At 36.1% G+C, this 21,897-nt stretch overlaps 1 protein-coding gene across 10 annotated transcripts in view; it reads left to right on the top strand.

Moving 5' to 3' along the window:
• Nucleotides 1-21,579, top strand: part of LOC123566561 (lachesin-like) — a 460,053-nt gene extending 438,474 nt beyond the window's left edge. For 8 of the 10 annotated variants that reach the window (XM_053549741.1, XM_053549738.1, XM_053549742.1 and 5 more), the window contains 5 exons: nt 2,952-3,079; nt 7,282-7,495; nt 8,539-8,865; nt 9,695-9,718; nt 15,510-21,579. In XM_053549741.1, coding sequence (XP_053405716.1) covers nt 2,952-3,079; nt 7,282-7,495; nt 8,539-8,865; nt 9,695-9,718; nt 15,510-15,649 — 833 coding nt within the window. In that variant the 3' untranslated portion in view covers nt 15,650-21,579. The remainder of the gene's footprint in view (nt 1-2,951; nt 3,080-7,281; nt 7,496-8,538; nt 8,866-9,694; nt 9,719-15,509) is intronic. The other 2 variants (XM_053549744.1, XM_053549746.1) reach the window with 2 other exon arrangements.
• Nucleotides 21,580-21,897: the final 318 nt, after the last annotated feature.

A 21,897-nucleotide genomic window follows, 5' to 3' on the forward strand; every position in this document is an offset into this window, starting at 1 on the left:
TAAATGGTGCAATAAGTAGGGTCTTACAACGATTACTGCTTTAAGTCAAGTTGTAAAATGCGTAACATTTGGACAAAACTTAGATCAGTAAAAGATAGAATTGATATACAATGAAATATTGCCTAATCAAAGACGCAAGCTGTCGGAATTGGAAACAGCTTGATAGCAGAATGTTCATGTCATTGTTAGTTATTTGTACAAATCGTCACAGTTAGATATATATAGAGATCTATTACTTCTAGTTTGTAAATAATATACTGGAAAGTAACTTGTCTTTTCTAATCCCATAGGCAGATACACTGATACAGACAACAAGCACGTTACATATGTGAATAGATACCGCATTACTGTACACCAAAAATGTCATTCCTGAACACGGCTGCCGTGTTAAACTCTTTCAAGAATATATCAAACCTCTGATGAGCATGGTCTTTCTTTGAAATTCTTTAGTCTAAACACATTCAGAAATCCAAATATTTTAGGACCTTAGCTTCATTTGCATAATTACGTCAGAAGTTAGATTGTTCTAGAAGACGACATTTGTCGGATTTAGATTTTCTATCGAAATTAAGAGGTAGACTATAATAATATGTCACTGGTTGTAGATGTAGATGGCAATATCCTGTTCGAGGGTAACTGTACGGGCGGTAAAGAGGCTGTGCCACGACATCATTTTAATTTCTCGCGCTTTGTTTAAATACGCTGCCATAAGAAAGAGTGCTACAAATAAAGTATTTCGCATTGCTTAGATTGTGTCATAATTTGGTAAATAACGGTACGCAAGGGAAAAAAATCTACTACTGGTTGTCGATGCAGATCGGAATATCCGGCTCTCGGCTAACAGGTTTGGCCGTAATTAGGCAGAGCCTCGTTACCGCCAAAATTATGTAATGAATTTTAAACTGATTTTAATCTCAGTAAAATTAGAACAAAATAGCAGTAACATTGTTTTAATGTAGGCATCTGACGTACTCTTGTTTCGAAGAAATCTGGGAATGTTACGAGACTTGCCTCGGTCAGTACAATATTCGAGAATGTTTATTTGTCAGGTGTGTCCATTCTCAGCAGCCTGATTACAAAATAGAGACAAAGAGCTTAAAGCTTTTTTAATCCATATTTATCCTTTTTACTGATAATATAACAATGTGATAAGGCAACAGAAAAAGACAAGTTTTCGGTAGATGATTTTTCTGTTTTCTAGACCTACGACTATTATATCCAATATTCACAAGATTCCGTGAAGTTTTATTATGACCATGCTATGCACATAGAAAACTTTTTATATCATACGTTTTTGCATATATCTAATTTCATATTATCATTATTATCACGATGATGATGATGATGATGATGATGATGATGATGATGATGAAGATGATGATATTTTAAGGGGATGGCTTACCTTTTGGCATACATTGCAAAGGTTACAGATTTTCAAGATTTTATCATTTCACTCAATACATGATACGTGTAAATGGTAAAAATATTATGTAGACGGATATAAACGAGGTACAAAAAACTGTATGGCTGTCACATATCTAGACTGAAAATAAATGCTTGGCAAAAGTATTCCTCTATTCACCTTTAGACTGTAGATGACTATAAAATTCGAATAGCAGTGTTTACAAATTTCAATAGAAGACCCACTGTAATGAATATACTAGTAGTGTCCGCCGAATAAAAAACAAGAAGATAACGATGTTAATATTGTCTGCTTTCCTTGTCAATATATCGGTAGCAAAAGATATACCGGGATACATTAGACGTAAATTTGTATTTGTTTTGTGCAATATAATATGTCGTCTGCCAAAAATTATCGTCCATGTCAGGAAACTTGGACAGAAATTTGTAGCGTTTGCATGCCAGTCTGTCATGCATATACAATAATACTCGTCTATGATGTCATGGCAGGTATTTAAAGTAATTATATGGTTTTTATCTTTGATTTACGCCGACATCGATGCAGTCAGTCCAATTGTATCAAGATTTATGTGTTTAGAGAAAAGAAGAAATGATACAGCTGACCTTAATCAATTGTTATTGATTAAATAAAATGGATGATAAGATTCCTCTATGAGAGATACATATCTCTGGATGGCTGCCTGTAAACTGGCTAAATTCTGAGCGTCAGTCTAAACTTTATAGAATGTCAGAGTTAGATCCTAAGGCCGGTTAACATATCAGTTGCCGTACCGTCGGATGCCCAGTTATTCCTGTACAATATACATATCGTGCGAAGTGGGTATCGAACGACGTATGATAAATTCGCTGTTTCATCAAAATATATATTTGCCAAAAAAATTAACATGCCTAAATGTAAATGATTGTTTTGTAAGAATACAAACTTTAGCTTGTATAAATATATCATTTATTTATGCTAATATATTCAGTACAATAAATATGTCAAATCCATATCTAGTAAAATAAGGTTGTTTCTCATCTGATATATAAAAAAAAGTCAGATAAGACTGCAAAGTTGTTAAACCGGTTCCTCCAGTTTATCAACATACGTATTAAAAACAATCTAGATAAATTTTTATTAGAATTTATCTCTCATGTATATTTGGCAAAAAGTGGGTTGTAAATTTCAATCTAAATAAATTTTATTATAATTTGTCTTTCATGTATATAGGGCAAAAAGTTGGTTGTTCATTTGCTTTGAAGCTGAAAGTCAACTTCTTTAAAACGTATACACTCATTGTTTTAGTGGCACCAACATTGACGATGACAACACATTTTAGTAAAAATACCCTCTTATAAGTCAGCGCGTCTCTAGCGGAACTTTCTAATTAATCAGTATCTGTTTTAGACCAAAAGATGTCGAGCCTGTATAATCGATGGTAATTTTCCTAAGAATAACCAAGTATACAAAATAGAACTGATTATGAAAAACAAGTTACGACTATCCTGCAACGAGAAGGCACAAATCATACGTCTGTTTTGCATTTCAGACCATAGATATGCGGAGAGACACCGCACGCCTGCTCCAGATTTCCTACACACTCCGTCCAATGTCACCTTCCATAGAGGAGAGCTGGCTGTACTGCGGTGTAGTGTCTATAACCTCGGAACCAAAACAGTAAATATAATTTCTTTTAAGGTTAGAGACCACCAATTGTTTTCCCATAGACTTACATTGTAACATTATGGCGTGTACGGCCTTCCATACAACGAAACATGTACATCTAATTACAAGTTTTTCAAGAACTATCTTAGTTCTACCAAAATATCGGACGAAAAACATATGAATAGTGATACTTTATTTAAGCAATTTTCGTGTGAATGAGATGACCCCCTGTTACATCATTGACATGGCGGGAGAAATTCGTTTGATAAAACTTTTTTCAGTACACATAAAATGTAGCAAATTTTGTCAAAATGTATAATAAAATACTGTAAATGCAGTGAAAAATATCAATTTTTAAAAAATAATCACTTCCTGGGTTTGTTTACATGACTGACCAATCAGAACGCACAGACGTTACCTTATTCCCATGTAGGTCACAATAGCCTAAATAGTTTTCCTTATATATTCTATATAAAACTGACCTTTTCCAAAGAGCTACCAAACATAGCTAGACCCATTTCAGAGAACAAATCCTTACCTCATTTTAAAGAGTTATGATAAAACTGATAATGAAGAGAAAAGTAGGTGTCATGTATCTTCTAAGAGAGATTTCTCTGGTCACATTTACTTACTGTAAACTGACATCAAAATCACACTGCTGTGACCTGGAAGTACTACTCATACTACAATTGAGCTTGACTTCACCAAATACAACCTGCTCTCCCATTTTTCCTACCAAAATGTCAACAATACATCCAAAATGAAATTTAAACAAAAACTAGCCTCAATTTAGACCTCTGTTGCCATGCCAAGTGAAAAATTAGTGTTCAAATACCTGGCAGCCATTACGCGACTAGACCAGATGGCTCCCACGCTGGTTCCTTTAGTTTAGTTAGGTCTGTATACACTTACCTCATTCCCAGTAAGTTCCCTGTACTTTTTTGAATTGGTGGTCTCTGACCTATAGGTGTTTCTGTACGTTTGGTCAACCGGAAGTGATGGATATATAAATCCACAAAAAGTGGTTGTTAAACAGGTGGCGGCTATTTTTTTTTTTTTTTTTTTTTTTTTTTTTTGGTGGGGTGGAGGGGTTAACGCCATTTTTAACAGTATTTCAGTCATGTAACGGCGGGCAATTAACCTAAGCAGTGTCCTGGATTCTGTACCAGTACAAACCTGTTCTCCGCAAGTAACTGCCAACTTGAATCAGAGGTGGAGGACGAATGATTTCAGACACAATGTCTTTTATCAAATCGTCAAGGAGAACATACGCCCCGCCCCGGGGATCGAACTCACGACCCCGCGATCCGTAGACCAACGCTCTCCCTACTGAGCTAAGCGGGCGGGCTTAAGTTGAATTTTTGACACACACTAGAGATGTTTTTATGTAAAATAATTCACAATAATAACTTAAGGACTCCAGTTGATTTTTGGCGCATTGTGAAAAATTGTAACACGGACCTATACATGTGGTAACTATGAAAAGCTCCATTGCAAAATTTATCTGTATATGAAATTGTCATCGAAAGCACGTTTTCATATATGAGCCCATTGTGGAAATTGTTCGGAGGACCAATATTTTCAAATTAATTACGACTCCACTATTTCAAAGTCAAAGAATAATGACACATCTACTTAGAATCAGCCCATAGTTATTTCTGACGTAACTTTTGAAATGAATTTTTATCATAATGCGGGAGAAATGTTATGTTGAACAGTTATTGCATCAGGATTTACGGCAAAGTAACTTCAGAAACATAAAAAAGAAAAGCCATCCATAGACAATCTATTTTACCTCTGTTTTACTCCCCTCGTCGTTTTTCTTGTGTTTTAATCAATCTAGTTATGCCTTAGAATGAAAAGTAAATGAGATAGAATTTTACTTAGAACTACTTCTTGGTCCGGCGACAGTCAAATATGCGAGAATGGCTGATTTGTATGGCGTACCATTTGTGTCAAAAGTAAGATTAGTCCAGCAGGTAAGATTTTAAACACGTGGGTACAAAAATATACCTGTAAGTATAATAACAATAGCTGTCTGTTGACAGCGCGCTCGACTATTCGAAGAATTGATGGAAGTATAAGGTCAAAATATTACCGGAGATTTTCAGACAAAAGAAAAAGAATAGATAAGACAAATAATGTACCTGCATTTGTGGATTTGGATAAGTCTTGCACTATATGGCAATGTGACCAGGATGGTAAGCCATTGTTCAAAGTTTCAAAGTCATATATCAAACAGTTTAGAGAAAATATGGAATGGTATGCGAAACTTAACTAATTTCTATGTCAAAAAGGGCCATAACTGAGCTAAAGTCATTGTCCAAGTGGTCAAAGTTTCAAAGCCATATGACAAACAGGTTAGGCAAAATATGGACTGGTATGAAAAACTTAACTGATTTCCAAGTCCAAAAAGGGCCATAATTTAGCCAGAATAATTGACAGAGTTATGTACACTTGCCTACAGATAGAGACTGTTATAATAAACAAATGATAAAAGTTTCAAAGCCATATATCGAACACTTTACACAAAATATGAACTAGTACGAAAAACTTAACCAAGAGTTCTAAGTTAAAAGGAGCAAATTCAGCCAAAATCCTTGATGGAGTTATGTACTCCTGCCTAAAACTGGACATGCTGATGGTACACAAGTGTTGAAACTTTCAAAGCTTTATCTCAAAAGAGTTTGTCAAAATGAGGACTGTTAGGAAACACTTAACCAAGGTGTGACGCTGACGCCGACGCCGTGGTGAGTAGAATAATCGAGCTAAAACTATTGAATTGTACAATAGAGTTATTATAATAGTAGCTCGATCTGGGATGCTGTATTTGGCTCGAGTGGATTTTGCCAGTTCGGATCTTTTGAGACGCGCAAGCGCCGAGTGTGATCCGTCCTTGCAAAATCCACGAGATCCGAATACAAAATCCCAAATCTAGCTACTGTTGTAATGACCCTTTTATTATATACTAGTACCTCCACCTTTTTGTTTACTGTTTTGTTACCGAACGAAAGCTTAAGCAACGTACAATAAAAAAGGTACAATAAGGATTTGTTCTGCCTGATCATATTTTCTTGTGAAAGACAAGCTGTATATATAGGTATATAATAAATGTTTATACTTGTTAGTGCAAATCGGAAATGTGCATGTATGCAGATATGAAATTGTGCCTGCCGGTATTTTTTAATATACCTGCATGAGCAGATCCAACATATACGTGGATGTACAATTTTATACGTGCAGGTTCTTATGCAAGTTTATAGCTACTTGATGGGGGTGGGGGCACCAGCTTAGAACGAATTTGTATGTATAAGGTTGGGGAGGGGGCTTACACTCGTGTTAGAGGGGTCAGGGTTCTCCCCCTGCAAAATTTTGAAATATATATATAATTTGAAAAAGTGGCACCTGGTGCATTTTATTTGGTTTAAATTTTGAGGTATGAGGGCGAGGGGTGGGGGTACTCCCATCATTTTAGTGGGGTCATGGGGTCTCCACCTGGAAAATTTTGAATATATGTATGATGTGGTTGCCTCTGTAGCATTTTGGGGTCAACATTTGAGGTACTGGAGGGGGTACTCCCATCATTTAAAGGTTGGGGTTAGGGGGTCTCCCCCTGGAATATTTCGAAAATATAGGTATGACATGGTGACCTCTGGTGCATTTCTTGTTTGTTTAAATTTTGAGGTAAGGGAGGGGTACTCCGGTCAATTAAAGGGGAAAGGGGGTTCTCCCCCTTGAAAATTTTGCAAAATAGATAATGAAATGGTGGCCTATGGTGCATTTTTGGGGTTTAATTCCTTTGCCAAAAAAGTTGAGTGCAATTTTTATGAATATAGGTCACTCGTCAGCCAACAGAGGGGAGGGGCACAGGTCCCCTGGGCCCGTCCCTGGATCCTGGCCTGGATATTTTTGTACGTGCAGGTGTAAAATTCTTTATACCGGCAGATACATTTCTGATTTGTACCTGAAGGTGTAAAAATATACCTGCAGATTATATATAAAAATTGTACATGCATGTACAATTTTAAAACTCCTTGTTCTGTCTATTTTCTTCTAACACAAAAGGTACGTCACAGATATGAAAAACCGCAGTTTCGCCTGAGGCTGAAATTAGATCGTTTCGGGTTCCAAGTTCATAATTAACTCCCATGGGGAACATTAACTGAAAACAAGGAAGTCCAATTAACTCGTTGTCATAATTATTTTTAATTAAGATTGTATGGAGAAGGACTGATAGCTCATTCCCTTTGACATCTGGGACAATGGTTGTTGTAGCAGACGACAGACTTCAAATAGGTCACGTGCAATATAAAAACCAATGGGACCTCATGATTAAAAATGTCCAACCAGAGGACGCTGGTATATATGAATGCCAGGTTGCTTCCAGAGACAAAACTGTCCGAAGACTAGTACAACTATCAGTAATTGGTAAGTATTTTACACTTCTTCGTGATTAAATAGATCCCAGTTGAGTTGTAAACACTCGATTTTACAAGGAACAAAGGAAATCAACTATTTTATCATTTAAGTGACAAGTATCTAGATTTTTGCTAAAGGAAGGATTTCAACGTACGGGAATCTACGGTATTCGAACCCCCTTTCCCAGATCATTACTCTACCAGATCCACGTATCTAGTTCAAATGTCTTTTCTTTATTTCTTATTTAAAGGGCAAGGAAAGCCTGACAACAAGTTAATTTTATATGAAAGCCGTCCTCAAGCCTTTCATAACGCTGAAAGAATTTTTAAAATCGGACCACTATTGAAGAACATATGGCAGTTTGAAATTTAAGAAATTGAAGAAAATGGCTGATCATGGAGACAGCCGTTTTAGTGTGTTTATGACGTCTTTAATACACTGCTGAATTATTTATTTAGCAAATTTCCTTTTAAATAGATTAATTTCATATGTTTCTTGCGTGTAATATGTAAAACATGGTAATTTCTTCCATTATAGCTGGAAAAAGTAGAGAAACTATTTTACAGGAATAAGTAAATACAGTTCAAACATTTACCTAGAAATTCAATATCCGCCATTTTAATATTTGTTGCCATGTAAACAAAATGGCCGCCATTTTGATCAAATATTTGAATGCTAATAACTTTCTCATTTTAAGCCGATTTTGAAAATTCTTTCAATTCTTTAAAAGAAATCCTTGTATATGGAATTAACATAAGAACAACATTGCCTTTCCCTTTAAGTAACCTACAAGATTCCAATACTTTACAGATAGTTCGTACTCAGAGTAGAAACAATGTAACTCAGACTGTGGAGAAATGTTGCAATGAATATACATGAGAAGATAGGAAATGTTTTTGTGATAGGCTGCTAATAACTCGATCATGGTAAAATTAGCGGTTCGTGTATAGATAACCGTACTTTTGTTACTTTGTTTATAGCTCTTCATAGACTCATAAAACGAAGACAATTGTTATCTACTCTAAAACTGTCGTTTTTCTTTTTTATGTAAGCAGATCCAGAGTCTGACATTCCGGAAATTAAAATCTCTGAGGAGCAATACGTGGAGAGGGGCGATCCTATTGTTCTGCAGTGCAACGCCACAGGGGAGTACTACCCTCCAGATGAAATGGACTGGTTCAGAAACGGACAAAAAGTGGATTCTAGTAGAAAATCTGGAATAAGAATATTAAAACAGTTGTCAATATTAAAACGAACGTTTTCAAGTAATTTAAAAATAGACAGAGCTAAAATGACGGACGGCGGGACATACGTTTGCCGTACCTCTAGTATGCAAATAGCAAGTACCAAAGTTCACGTTTTAAACGGTAAGGATAAAGGTATATATTATGATGATGCTTCAAGAATTAGAATAATGTACAACAATTCTATATCAGTTAATGTATTGAATCTTCTCATGTTGTCAATTCTTGGCATAGTCGTGGCTAAAACCACTAAAGAATTTAAAGTTGTATAGCGCTTCAGATTTTGTTTTTGAGAGCTGCTTTTTAACGATATTAAGATTTTCTTTATATCTTTACATTCCTGTCGCTATTAAGTTTTGAGAGACTGAACAAAGTCATTTGTTTTAAAGGAAGATCGTAGAAAGAATTGTTTGGTAATTATAAACAGTTAAACATTATCAAACATAAAACATACAATTTAAGCAATGCATTTTATTTCTTTATTCTGTTTGTAATTGAAACAAAGACTACCATTATTTTAGCCGGTGTAACAAAAGACAATGATTGGTGCATCTGCTGATTTCAATTCTCGCCAGATAGTTCTTTTTTACAATTTATTTAAATTTGAAACTTGATTACGCTTACTAATCGTTACAAGGCTTTCATGCATTCGGCAGACGAGATGAAATGTGAAAAACGAGAGAAAAACATTTTTATGATTTTTTGAAGGATATAGAATGGAGACTGTTTCGATCGCCAGTTGATTGTAAACAACTAGACTGTGGTACTATAACTGTTTTATTTACAACACCGTTACCCAGTGAATTATTGAGAAGTTTCTCGGGACAGCAGATGTTTTTTGTAACTTGCTCAATGTTTGAGGCAGCTGTTACTTTAAATAATATGTCTTTGTTTCATGATTAATTACAACAACACACACAAAAAGAATGAAGCTTATTGATTATTGTTTTCTCCTTTTTTGCAGCCGAGACGTATAACAGAAAAAGAGGTGAGTGTTATCAACTTTTCTTCACGCCCCTCCCTAAACCGAAAGCACCAGAGGTTTCTTTCCTAAGATTAGTTTGTTCGTCGAAAGTGCATAATACATATTTCTCCCGCCAGAATAATATGTTGTAATTTTCTGTTAATCGTAAGCTCGTAGCACGGTTCCTTTTCCCTAAAGAAAAAGAGCTTGATACAAGATTTATTCCTCAAAAGTAATCTGTTCTATACGGTAAGCTCTAAATACAGGGTCCTTTCTCACAAAGTGATGTGTTGTATACAGTTGCTAGTGTAGATTTATTCAAGTTTCTCAAAAGTAAAACATTCAATGTAAGGTGTTTATCGTTAGCCCGTAATCTTTCCAGCCGAACAGATCCACAGTAGTGTATTAAAGGATATCCAGTTAAAGATATTTTAACAAAAACAGTTTGTATAGAAAACTGAATGACAATTTCTTCAGATTTTTTTACAGGATCAACTGTTAGCAAGTTTGGTCTTCTATGAACGATTTTCTAAGATTACTTCTTTGCATACCGTCTGGCAACATTTCCTGGAAACAAGATATACATTTACAACTGTTGTTAGTCTAAATGTTGCATCTTATTTGGCTGTAACATAGCCCCATATCCCCACACTATTTACATCGGGTGAAAATAAAGATATCTGTCTGACTGTCTGTCAAAATGTCCAGAGTGCGTTAGGTAGCGGTAGTTGTGCTGTTGTTTCTAAACAACCAGGCAATCAACCTTAATCATAAGGAAATTCCTAAAGACAAGAGTCCTTAGATTTCTGTCTTGCCGTGCAACGAGATAATTCAGTCAGTCTTGCAATGCAATGAGATATTTCATTCAGTCTTACAATGCAATGAGGTAAATCGGTCAGTCTTGCCACGCAGTGAGATAATTCAATCAGTCTTGCCATGCAATTAGGTAATTCTATCGGTCTTGCCGTGCAATAAGATATTTCAATCAGTCTTACAATGCAATGAGGTAAATCGGTCAGTCTTGCCATGCAGCCTTGTCATGAAATGAGATAATTCAATCAGTCTTGCCATGCAATTAGGTAATTCAATCGGTCTTGCCGTGCATTGAGATATTTCAATCAGTCTTACAATGCAATGAGGTATATCGGTCAGTCTTGCCATGCAGTCTTGTCATGAAATGAGATAATTCAATCAGACTTGCCATGCAATTAGGTAATTCAATCAGTCTTGTCATGCAATGAGATAATTCAATCAGTCTTGCCATGCAATTAGGTAATTCAATCAGTCTTGCCATGCAATGAGATATTTCAATCGGTCTTGTCATGCAATGAGATAATTCAACCAGTCTTGCCATGCAATTAGGTAATTCAATCAGTCTTGCCAGGCAATGAGATATTTCAATCAGTCTTACATGCAATGAGGTAAATCGGTCAGTCTTGCCATGCAGTTTTGTCATGAAATGAGATAATTCAATCAGTCTTGCCATGCAATTAGGTAATTCAATCAGTCTTGCCATGCAATGAGATATTTCAATCGGTCTTGTCATGCAATGAGATAATTCAATCAGTCTTGCCATGCAATTAGGTAATTCAATCAGTCTTGCCAGGCAATGAGATATTTCAATCAGTCTTACAATGCAATGCGGTAAATCGGTCAGTCTTGCTATGGAGTCTTGTCATGCAGTGAGATAATTCAAACAATCTTGCCATGCAATTAGGTAATTCTATCAGTCTTGCCATGCAGTGAGATATTTCAATCGGTCTTACAATGCACTGAGGTAAATCGGTCAGTCTTGTCATGCAGTCTTGTCATGCAATAAGATAATTCAGTTAGTCTTTCCATGCATCGAGGTAATTCAATCAGTCTTGCCAGGCAATGAGATATTTCAATCAGTCTTACAATGCAATGCGGTAAATCGGTCAGTCTTGCTATGCAGTCTTGTCATGCAGTGAGATAATTCAAACAATCTTGCCATGCAATTAGGTAATTCTATCAGTCTTGCCATGCAGTGAGATATTTCAATCGGTCTTACAATGCACTGAGGTAAATCGGTCAGTCTTGCCATGCAGTCTTGTCATGCAATAAGATAATTCAGTAAGTTTTTCCATGCATCGAGGTAATTCAATCAGTCTTGTCATGCAATGACATATTCCAGTCAGTCTTACAATGCAATGAGGTAAATCGGTCAATCTTGCCATGCAATGAAATAAAATCAGTCTTGGAATGCAATGAGATATTTCAATCAGTCTTGCCATGCAATGAGATAATTCAATCAGTGTTGCCATGCAATTAGATATTTCAATCAGTCTTCTCGTGCAATGAGATAATTCAATCAGTCTTGCCATGCAATGAGATATTTCAATCATGCAATGAGATAATTCAATCAGTCTTACCATGCAGTTAGGTAATTCAATCAGTCTTGCCATGCAATGAGATATTTTAATCAGTCTTACAATACAATGAGGTAAATCGGTCAGTCTTGCCATGCAGTCTTGTCATGCAGTAAGATAATTCAATCAGTCTTGCCATGCAATGAGATATTTCAATCAGTCTTGCCATGCAATGAGATATTCCAATCAGTCTTACAATGCAGTGACCGCCTCGGTAGCCTAGTGGTAGAGAGTCCGCTTCGAGTGCGGGAGGTCGTTGGTTCGATCCCAGGCCGCGTCATACCAAAGACGTAAAAAATGGTACTAGTAGCTTCCTCGCTTGGCGTTCAGCATTAAGAGGATAGTGCTATGACTGGTCAGCTCGGTGTCAGTATAATGTGATTACGTGGGGTATCATGCCACTTGTCTACGGCGTGATATTCCAGTGGGGCAGCACTACAAAGTTGGGCATTCTGCTCACCGCTACAAGTAGACACCGTCGTTTATATGACTGAAAAAATGTTGAAAAAGACGTTAAACCCGAACACACACACACACACACACACACGCACGCACGCACGCACACACTGCAGTGAGGTAAATCGGTCAGTCTTGCCACACAATGAGATAATTCAATCAGTCTTGCCATACAATTAGGTAATTCAATCAGTCTTGCCTTGCAATGAGATATTTCAATCAGTCTTCTCATGCAATGATGAGATAATTCAATCAGCCTTGCCATGCAATTAGGTAATTCAATCGGTCTTGCCAGGCAATGAGATATTTAAATCAATCTTACAATGCAATGAGGTAAATCGGTCAGTCTTGCCATGCAGTCTTGTCATGCAATGAGATAATTCAATCAGTCTTGCCACGCATTAGGTAATTTAATCAGTCTTGCATGCATGGTAATTTAAATGCAGGTAACTAGTTGCCATGCATCTGAGTATACTTCAATCAGTTTCACATTAATCAATCGTCTGCATGCATGAGGTAAATCTAGCAGGTCTTCAAAGCAATGAGATATTTCAATCAGTCTTACAATGCAGTGAAGTAAATCGGTCAGTCTTGCCACACAATGAGGTAATTCAATCAGTCTTGCCATGCAATTAGGTAATTCAATCAGTCTTGACATGCAATGAGATATTTCAATCAGTCTTGTCATGCAATGAGATAATTCAATCAGTCTTGCCATGCAATTAAGTAATTCAGTCAGTCTTGCCAGGCAATGACATATTTAAATCAGTCTTACAATGCAATGAGGTAAATCGATCAGTCTTGCCATGCAGTTTTGTCATGCAATGAGATAATTTAATCAGTCTTGCCATGCAATTAGGTAATTCAATCAGTCTTGCCATGCAATGAGATATTTCAATCAGTCTTGTCATGCAGTTAAGTAATTCAGTCAGTCTTGCCAGGCAATGAAATATTTAAATCAGTCTTACAATCCAATGAGATAAATCGGTCAGTCTTGTCATGCAGTCTTGTCATGCAATGACATATTTCAATCAGTCTTGTCATGCAATAAGATAATTCAATTAGTCTTGCCATGCAATTAGGTAATTCAATCAGTCTTCCCATGCAATGAGATATTTCAAGCAGTCTTACAATGCACTGAGGTAAATCGGTCAGTCTTGCCATGCAGTCTTGTCATGCAATAAGATAATTCAATCAGTCTTGCCATGCAACGAGATAATTCAATCAGTCTTACCATGCAATGAGATATTCCAATCAGTCATACAATGCAATTAGGTAATTCAATCAGTCTTGCCATGCAACGAAATAAAATCAGTCTTGGAATGTAATGATATATTTCAATCAGTCTTGCCATGCAATGAGGTAATTCAATCAGTCTTACAATGCAATCAGGTAAATCGGTCAGTCTTGCCATGCAGTCTTGTCATGCAATGAGATAATTTAATCACTCTTGCCATGCAATTAGGTAATTCAATCAGTCTTGCCATGCAATGAGATATTTCAATCAGCCCTGTCATGCAATGAGGTAATTCAATCAGTCTTGCCATGCAGTTAGGTAATTCAATCAGTCTTGCCATGCAATGAGATATTTCAATCAGTCTTACAATGCACTGAGGTAAATCGGTCAATCTTGCCATGCAGTCTTGTCATGCAATAAGATAATTCAATCAGTCTTGCCATGCAATGAGATATTTCAATCAGTCTTACAATGCATTTAGGTAATTCAATCAATCTTGCCATGCAATGAAATTATATCAGTCTTGGAATGCAATGATATATTTCAATCGGTCTTGCCATGCAATGAGGTAATTCAATCAGTCTTGCAATGCAATGAGATATTTCAATCCGTCTTTCCATGCAATGAGGTAATTCAATCAGTTTTACAATGCAGTGAGGTAATTAAATCAGTCTTGCCCTGCAATGAGATATTTCAATCAGTCTTGCCAGGCAATGAGATATTTTAATCAGTCTTACAATGCAATAAGGTAAATTCGTCAGTCTTGCCACGCAATGAGATAATTCAATCAGTCTTACAATGCAGTGAGGTAAATCTGTCAATCTTGCCATGCAATGAAATAATTCAATCAGTCTTGGAATGCAATGAGATATTTCAATCAATCTTGTCATGCAATGAGATAATTCAATCAGTCTCGCCATGCAATGAGATATTTCAATCGGTCTTGCAATGCAATGAGATATTTCAATCAGTGCCATGCAATTACGTAATTCCGTCTTGGCATGCTGTGAGTAATTTCAATCAGTCTTGCCATGCAATGACGTCAGTCTTTTTATGCAATAAGTTAATTCAATCTGTCTTGCCATGATGTGAGATATTTCAATCGGTCTTGCCATGCAATGAGATAATTCAGTCAGTCTTGCAATGCAGTGAGGTATTTCGATCAGTCTTGCCACGCAGTGAACGTAACCACATGATCATAGGATAGTTTTATATAAAGATACTCGGGCGGTGTTCTGTATCAGCAACTGTTGTATACAGACTTAAGTGATGTGTTGTTATATTTTCTGGTCGTTGGTGATCATGGAGAACAATCAATTTTACTATAATAGAAATCGACTTAAACTGGTGCAAGTGGGCATGATGAATGTTGCATACAAGAAAAGGCCAAGCAAACCGAGTCTGCTATCATTCTGCTTGGTTGCGTTTTCACAGATTTTATTATCATTATGCAAGCTCACGAGGTGAGAGCTGGCGTGTTTATCAGATGCTGATAAGGTTCCCAGTGTTCAGATTTATCAGATCAAGAGTCTCCAGTTCCATGAAAAAACATTACCTAATTCGCGATATCAAGAATGTAAATATCTTTCTTTTAAACATCATAATGGTTCAAACGTTGTTCTGAAATATCTGAATCGATAACATTTTATCTTTTAACTAAACTATCTCCACAATGCAGATACATGTATGATGTGGCAAAACAGGTATTTTCTTAGTATCATTTTATCTTCAGGTACGTTAAAGGACGATGGTGAACAGAAGTCTGGCCTGATGTCCGCCTTGCCTTCATCCGGGTACATAGTGTCTTGTTCATGCTGCTATCTTACATTTCTTTCTGTAACGTTATATTTATTACATGTATATGTATTGTAAATGGCGACACTTGTGTAAATAGTGCTAAAGTGTTCGAGTATCAAAAGACGTCGTCTATAACACACAGTGTGAGTAAAGTAAAGTAAAGGTACTTCTTCGAGCAGTGGATTTAGATAGTGATGGTTTGTGATAAAAAATGGATTTGATTCGAAATAGACACAGGGTGGAAAAAAGAAAGGTCCATTTAAAAACTGTAGTGAAAGAATGAAGGAGAAGACATGACGAGAATACTGGGATTTGGTGGAGAAATATTGCTAAAGATTTAGTTCTTCAAGTTTATTTCAATGATGAAAGTTTACCATTTATACCCAGGAAAATGTATTAATGTATTTTCATACATTTGTGGATTATATTTCATCATTTTATATCAGCCATGATTCATTTCTTCCTCACCTGAGCACAAAGTGCCCGGGGTGAGCTATTGTGATCGCTCACCATCCGGCGGCCGACCGTCCGTCCGTCCGTCCACACTTTCCTTTTAACAACATCTCCTCTGAAACCATTTGCTGGAAGTTAATGAAACTTGGCCTGGATGTTCCTTGGGTGGTCTCCTTCAAAAATTGTTCAAATAATTGAATTCCGCACAGAATTCTGGTTGCCATGGCAACCGAAACGAAAAACTTAAAAAATTTTCTTGTCCAAAACCACAAGGCTTAGAGCCTTGATATTTGGCATGTGACATCATCTAATGGTTCTCTGTAAAGATTGTTCAAATTATGCCCGAGGTGAAAAGAGGCCCCGTCCCGGGGGTCCCAAGTTTTACACAGACTTATATAGGAAAAAAACTTTAAAAATCTTCTTGTCTGAAACCACAAGACCTAGGCCTTTGATATTTGGTATGTATCATTGCCTTGTGGTCCTCTACCAAAATATCCAAAAGAGGCCCCGCCCCAGGGGTCCCAAGTTTTACATAGATTTATATAGCATTTTTTTTTTTAAATCTTCTTGTCGGAAACCACAAGACCTAGGCTTTTGATATTTGGTATGTTGCATTGCCTAGTGGTCCTCTACCAAAAATATTCAAATTATGGCCCTAGGGTGAAAAGAGGCCCTGCCCTTGGGGTCCCAAATTTTACATAGACTTATATAGGAAAGAACTTTAAAAATCTTCTTCTCTGAAAGTTCAAGGTTTGTTATTTGGTATGTAGCATTGCCTTGTGATTCTCTTAACAAGATTGTTCAAATTATGCCCCTGGGGTGAAAAGAGGCCCTGCCCTGGGGGACACTTGTATAATAAATAGAAAAAATACTTAAAAAATATCTGAAAATATTTGCTAGACTGTTTAATTTTAATTACCTATAAATGACCCCCAAGTAATTGGGGGTCACTTGATTGTGACCTTGACCTACTAACCTACATTCTTGTTTTTTAAGGTACAGCCTTAAAATTTGGATGACATATACAGTTTTGCACACCGATCTTAACACTGACTTTCAGTTACCATGAGTGTGACCTACTTTCTAATATTTTAGCATCAGTTTGACATTTGAAATATGTAGCTCATATTACTCAGGTGAGCGATCCAGGGTCATCATGACCATCTTGTTTAATTCATAATGTATTATCCATTTTCATATAAAACGTACATAAGTATGAATGTAACTTAAATATTTAATTTCCACTTGTTCATCATAATGAAGACTACCTTGATGGATTGCTTCATTGAACTGTCATTGACATATTTATATAATTGTGCCCATATTTATGAATATACATATCAAGCCTCTTGCACTAACTGCAAGTCAACAGTTGTCGTCTTGTAAAGAATTCTGTAACAATAGGCCATCTATAGATCACTCACCTTGCCTAATTCTTATAAACAAGATAATCCCTAGTATCTAATTTGACATAGATCTAATTAAAACAAGAGGCCAAAGTTTTATGACGATCAGTCAAGTGGTTCATGCAAAGAAGTCATTTAAAGGTTTTTTTCTATTTTTAGCTTTAGCAGCCCCTAAAAGGGGCCCAAGTGCCCCCATTTGAAATAAAGTTTGGAAAGGACCTTATAATGTTGCTAAAGACCAATTCTGATGAAGATTCATTGAGCAGTTCATGAGAAGAAATTGATAAAAGGTATTTTATCATTATCCCAAGCAGCCCCTAAAAGGGGCCGACTGTCCCTATTGAACAAATTTGAGAGAGGACTTATAATGATGCTACAGACTAAATTTGATGAAGATCCATCTAGCGGTTCATGAGTAGTTGTTTAAAGGTTTTTCTATTTTTAGCTCTGGCAGCCCCTAAAAAGAGGCCAAGGTGATCCATTGCAAAAACTTGATAGAGGTCCATGCCAGTGTGCTACTTACTAAATTAAGTGTAATTCTGACCTGTAGTTTCAGATGAGAAGACCTATAATAATAGCTCATCCTGAACAAATTTCAAGTGATCTAACAAACATCGATAACAGACCACTTCCTGAGTGTTTACAACCTTTTTCTATTTGCCCTGGTCACTTAGTTTTTAGATAACCCTGTTTCAGACTTTACATTGAATTCATACGGGTAAATACTCTGACAAAGTTTTATGAAGAGTGGGTACAATATGTGACCTCTAGAGTGTTAACAATGTTTTATTTTCCCAATCATCATCCCCGCCGACGGCAGACGGATATAGTTTTGGCGTCGTGCGTTCGGCCGTCTTTCCGTCCGGAGACATATCTACGAAGTGGTTGGGAATATTTAAATAAAACTTCATATACATGTTCAACACTATAGGGAAATGCGGTCTGTCAAGTTTCAGTCAGATAGTAGTTTCTAGTGTTAACTATATAGGGTACTATAATAAATGGCAATTTCTGCTTCATAACTAGTGACATATTTTACCTAGAACTATGAAACTTGAATTAAATTTAGATCACCACAATGTGGAAGTGCACACTCAATTTCGTCAGAATCTCTGTTGTAACTTCAAAGTTGTTGCCCTTTAATTGTTTAAAAATCCACATATTTGTATATAAACTAACCAATTGGTAGAATTTCATTAAACTTTTTTCATTTTTTTCCATGAACATTTATTATCCACATGTGAAGTCGTGTACCCACACCTGGTCACCCCCACTGCCCTGGTCGCATTCCATCCCCCTCCCCTCACCCCTACCCTACAAATTTCTTTTTCTTCATTTTTTCATGTTTTGTTTTTAATCTTACACCTGCCATGAATATTTATCAACATGCAAAGTTGTACCCTCCCCCCACCTCGCTACTCCACCCAGTAACCCCCACCACCCCGATCATGCACCCCGCTCCAACAACTTTTTTTTTCATTTTATTTCTTATTTTCCATCAATATTTATTATCAACATGTGAAGCTTTGTATCCAAGAAAAAAAAATTATTCCTTTTTTTAATTTTTCAAACCTTCCATAAATATTTATCAACATGTGTAGCCCCACCCCTGTCACCACCCACATTTCAGATTTCTTACTTGATTGTGCTGTTTAAAGGACTTCGGTTCTTTTAAGTTCAAATGTAATGAAATTGTTTGCTTCTCAGTAACATTCCTAACTTTTTGCCGGATATATTCCTTTGCGATTCCTCAACACAAACCCATTAGGCGGGGGATACCAATTCATCGAATATGCTTGTTTATCTTGTGACCTGGTTTAATATCTCAGGTAACCAAGTTTTAAACTTGAACAAGATTTCATACAACAAACATTTTGGCCATTGGGATGTTTACAAGGTTTTTCTAGAATTGTTTAGTGGAGTAACCCAGTTTTGAAACTGACCTAGACTCCGAGACAAAATTCTTTAAAAGATTTCTACTTATCAGGTAAAATGTGGCCTCTTAACTTGACCAAGATTTCATACAACAAATACTTTGACCATGTTTTATAGAGAGCGAGAAGAAAATATGGCCTGTAAAATGTTTCGAAGCTTTTTTTTCTAGGATTGTTCAAGTGGGGTAACCCAGTTTTGAACCTGACCAAGACTTCATCAAGACAAACATTCTTAAAAGATTTATGGTGAGGTAAAATGTGGCTACTAGACTGACCCAAGATTTCATACAACAAATATTTTTACCATGTTTTATGAAAATCATTAAGAAAATGTGGCCAACAGAATGTTCATAAGATTTTATTGTTTCAGTGACAAAATTAAGACCTCAAGTTACCTAGTTTTGAAACTGACAACAAACTTTTTGTGTCCCCCATGAATGGTGGGGGCATATAGATTTGGTCTTGTCCGTGCATCCGTCCATCCAAAGTTTATGACGCGCCTAGTTCAAAAAGTATTTGATATAGATTGGTGAAACCTTGCAAGAGTCTTAATCATGATATGAACTTGCGCACCTCCTATTTTTCATCTGGCTCCGCCTCCTATTTCTAGAGTTATAGTCCCTGAAATAGTCAAAAATGCACACTTTCACCTTGTGACGCGCCTAGCTCAAAAAGTATTTGATATAAATTGATGAAAACTTGCATGAGTCTTTATCATGATATAAACTTGCGCACCTCCTATTTTTCGTCTGGCTTCATCCCCTATTTTTAAAGTTTTGGCCCCTGAAATAGTCAAAAATGCACATTTTCATCTAATGACGTGCCTAGCTCAGAAAGTATTCGATGTAAATTCATAAACCTTGCATGAGTCGTTATCATGATGTGACCTTGCACACTTGGCATTCTTTTTGAGAATCTTAGCGCTTATTACATAGTTCTGGCCCTTGAAATAGCCAAAATAGCGGATTGTTTGTTCTCATAGCTCAAAAAGTATATGTTGGTTGAGGCTATACCCCCTTAAGACTGCAAACATGTAAATTTTTGCCCCTTATTTGTGACAAATGTACCAGTGGGGGCACACCCTGTGTCCTATAGACACATTCTAGTTTTTACAAAGTTTTATAGTCATCAGGAGGTAAGATGTAAACTGTAAACAAGGTTTTTCTAAGATTAAACCTAGTAGCCTAGTTTTGATACTAGATCCAATTCTGATCTTGTCCAACATTGGAAACATTCTGACCAACTTTCATTTAGATTGGGTAAGAAAATCATTACCTCTTTAGTTTCACTCTTAATAAATGTTAAAATCGACCAACACAAGGGTATCACAACAGCTGGCTTTGAGCTCTTTGTTCTCAGGTCAGCTAAAATATGTTCAAACTATACGGATAATAATGTGTGTATCTGAACATTTACATAATGATTACATCATGATGCCAGTGATTATTTACAGCAGGATGTCAGTGATTATTTACATCATGATATAAGTGATTATTTACATCATGATGCCAGTGATTATTTACATCAGGATGTAAGTGATTACATCATGATAACAGTGATTATTTACATCATGATGCCAGTGATTATTTACATCAGGATGTCAGTGATTACATCATGATATCAGTGATTATTTACATCATGATGCAAGTGATTATTTACATCAGGATGTAAGTGATTACATCATGATAACAGTTATTATTTACATTAGGATGCAAGGGATTGTTTACATCAGGATGTAAGTGATTACATCATGATATCAGTGATTATTTACATCATGATAACAGTTATTATTTACATCAGGATGCCAGGGATTGTTTACATCATGATGTCAGGGATTATTTACATCAGGATGTCAGTGATTACATCATGATGACAGTGATTATTTACATCAGGATGTCAGTGATTATTTACACCAGGACATCAGTGATTATTTACATCAGAATGTCAATAATTATTTACATCAGGATTTCAGTGATTATTTACATCAGGATGCCTGTTAACAGGTGACTGCAGAATCAAGATAATCAAAAAAAATGCTGAAGATAAAAACGTTTTTCACAATAATTGCAAAAAATGCAATATTAATGTTGTCTGCAAATTTCATATATCAAATACGCCACTGATTTTTTCTGTCAAATTATGAAATGTAGGTGAATGTCATGTTTTATATCAAATACAAATAATGCAAATAAAATTGTTCAACATTTTCAAACTGTTTCACTTTAATACTTCTGTTGCTCATATTCAGAAATGTTCTTTAGAAGTTTCAGCAACTGAAAACTACCTTTCATTTTTTCTCATGGTTGTAATGTAAAAAAGATAATAAAGTTCCACATAATAAAGGCAGCGAGACATTGTTTCATTGAGAGCTCTCAAGCTTTTGAAAAAGAACAAAAGCTGTCTGTCAGACAGCCAATGTTCCACTGTATTCGAATTGTTGTCCCAGAAGCAGGAATATTACCTTAAATGTTAAAATATCTATATATATATATATATCTTCAATCCAGTATCTGCATTAGTTTTGGAGATA

The sequence above is a fragment of the Mercenaria mercenaria genome, chromosome 8 (genome assembly GCF_021730395.1).
Source record: "Mercenaria mercenaria strain notata chromosome 8, MADL_Memer_1, whole genome shotgun sequence".
Classification (NCBI taxonomy): Eukaryota; Metazoa; Mollusca; class Bivalvia; order Venerida; family Veneridae; genus Mercenaria; species Mercenaria mercenaria.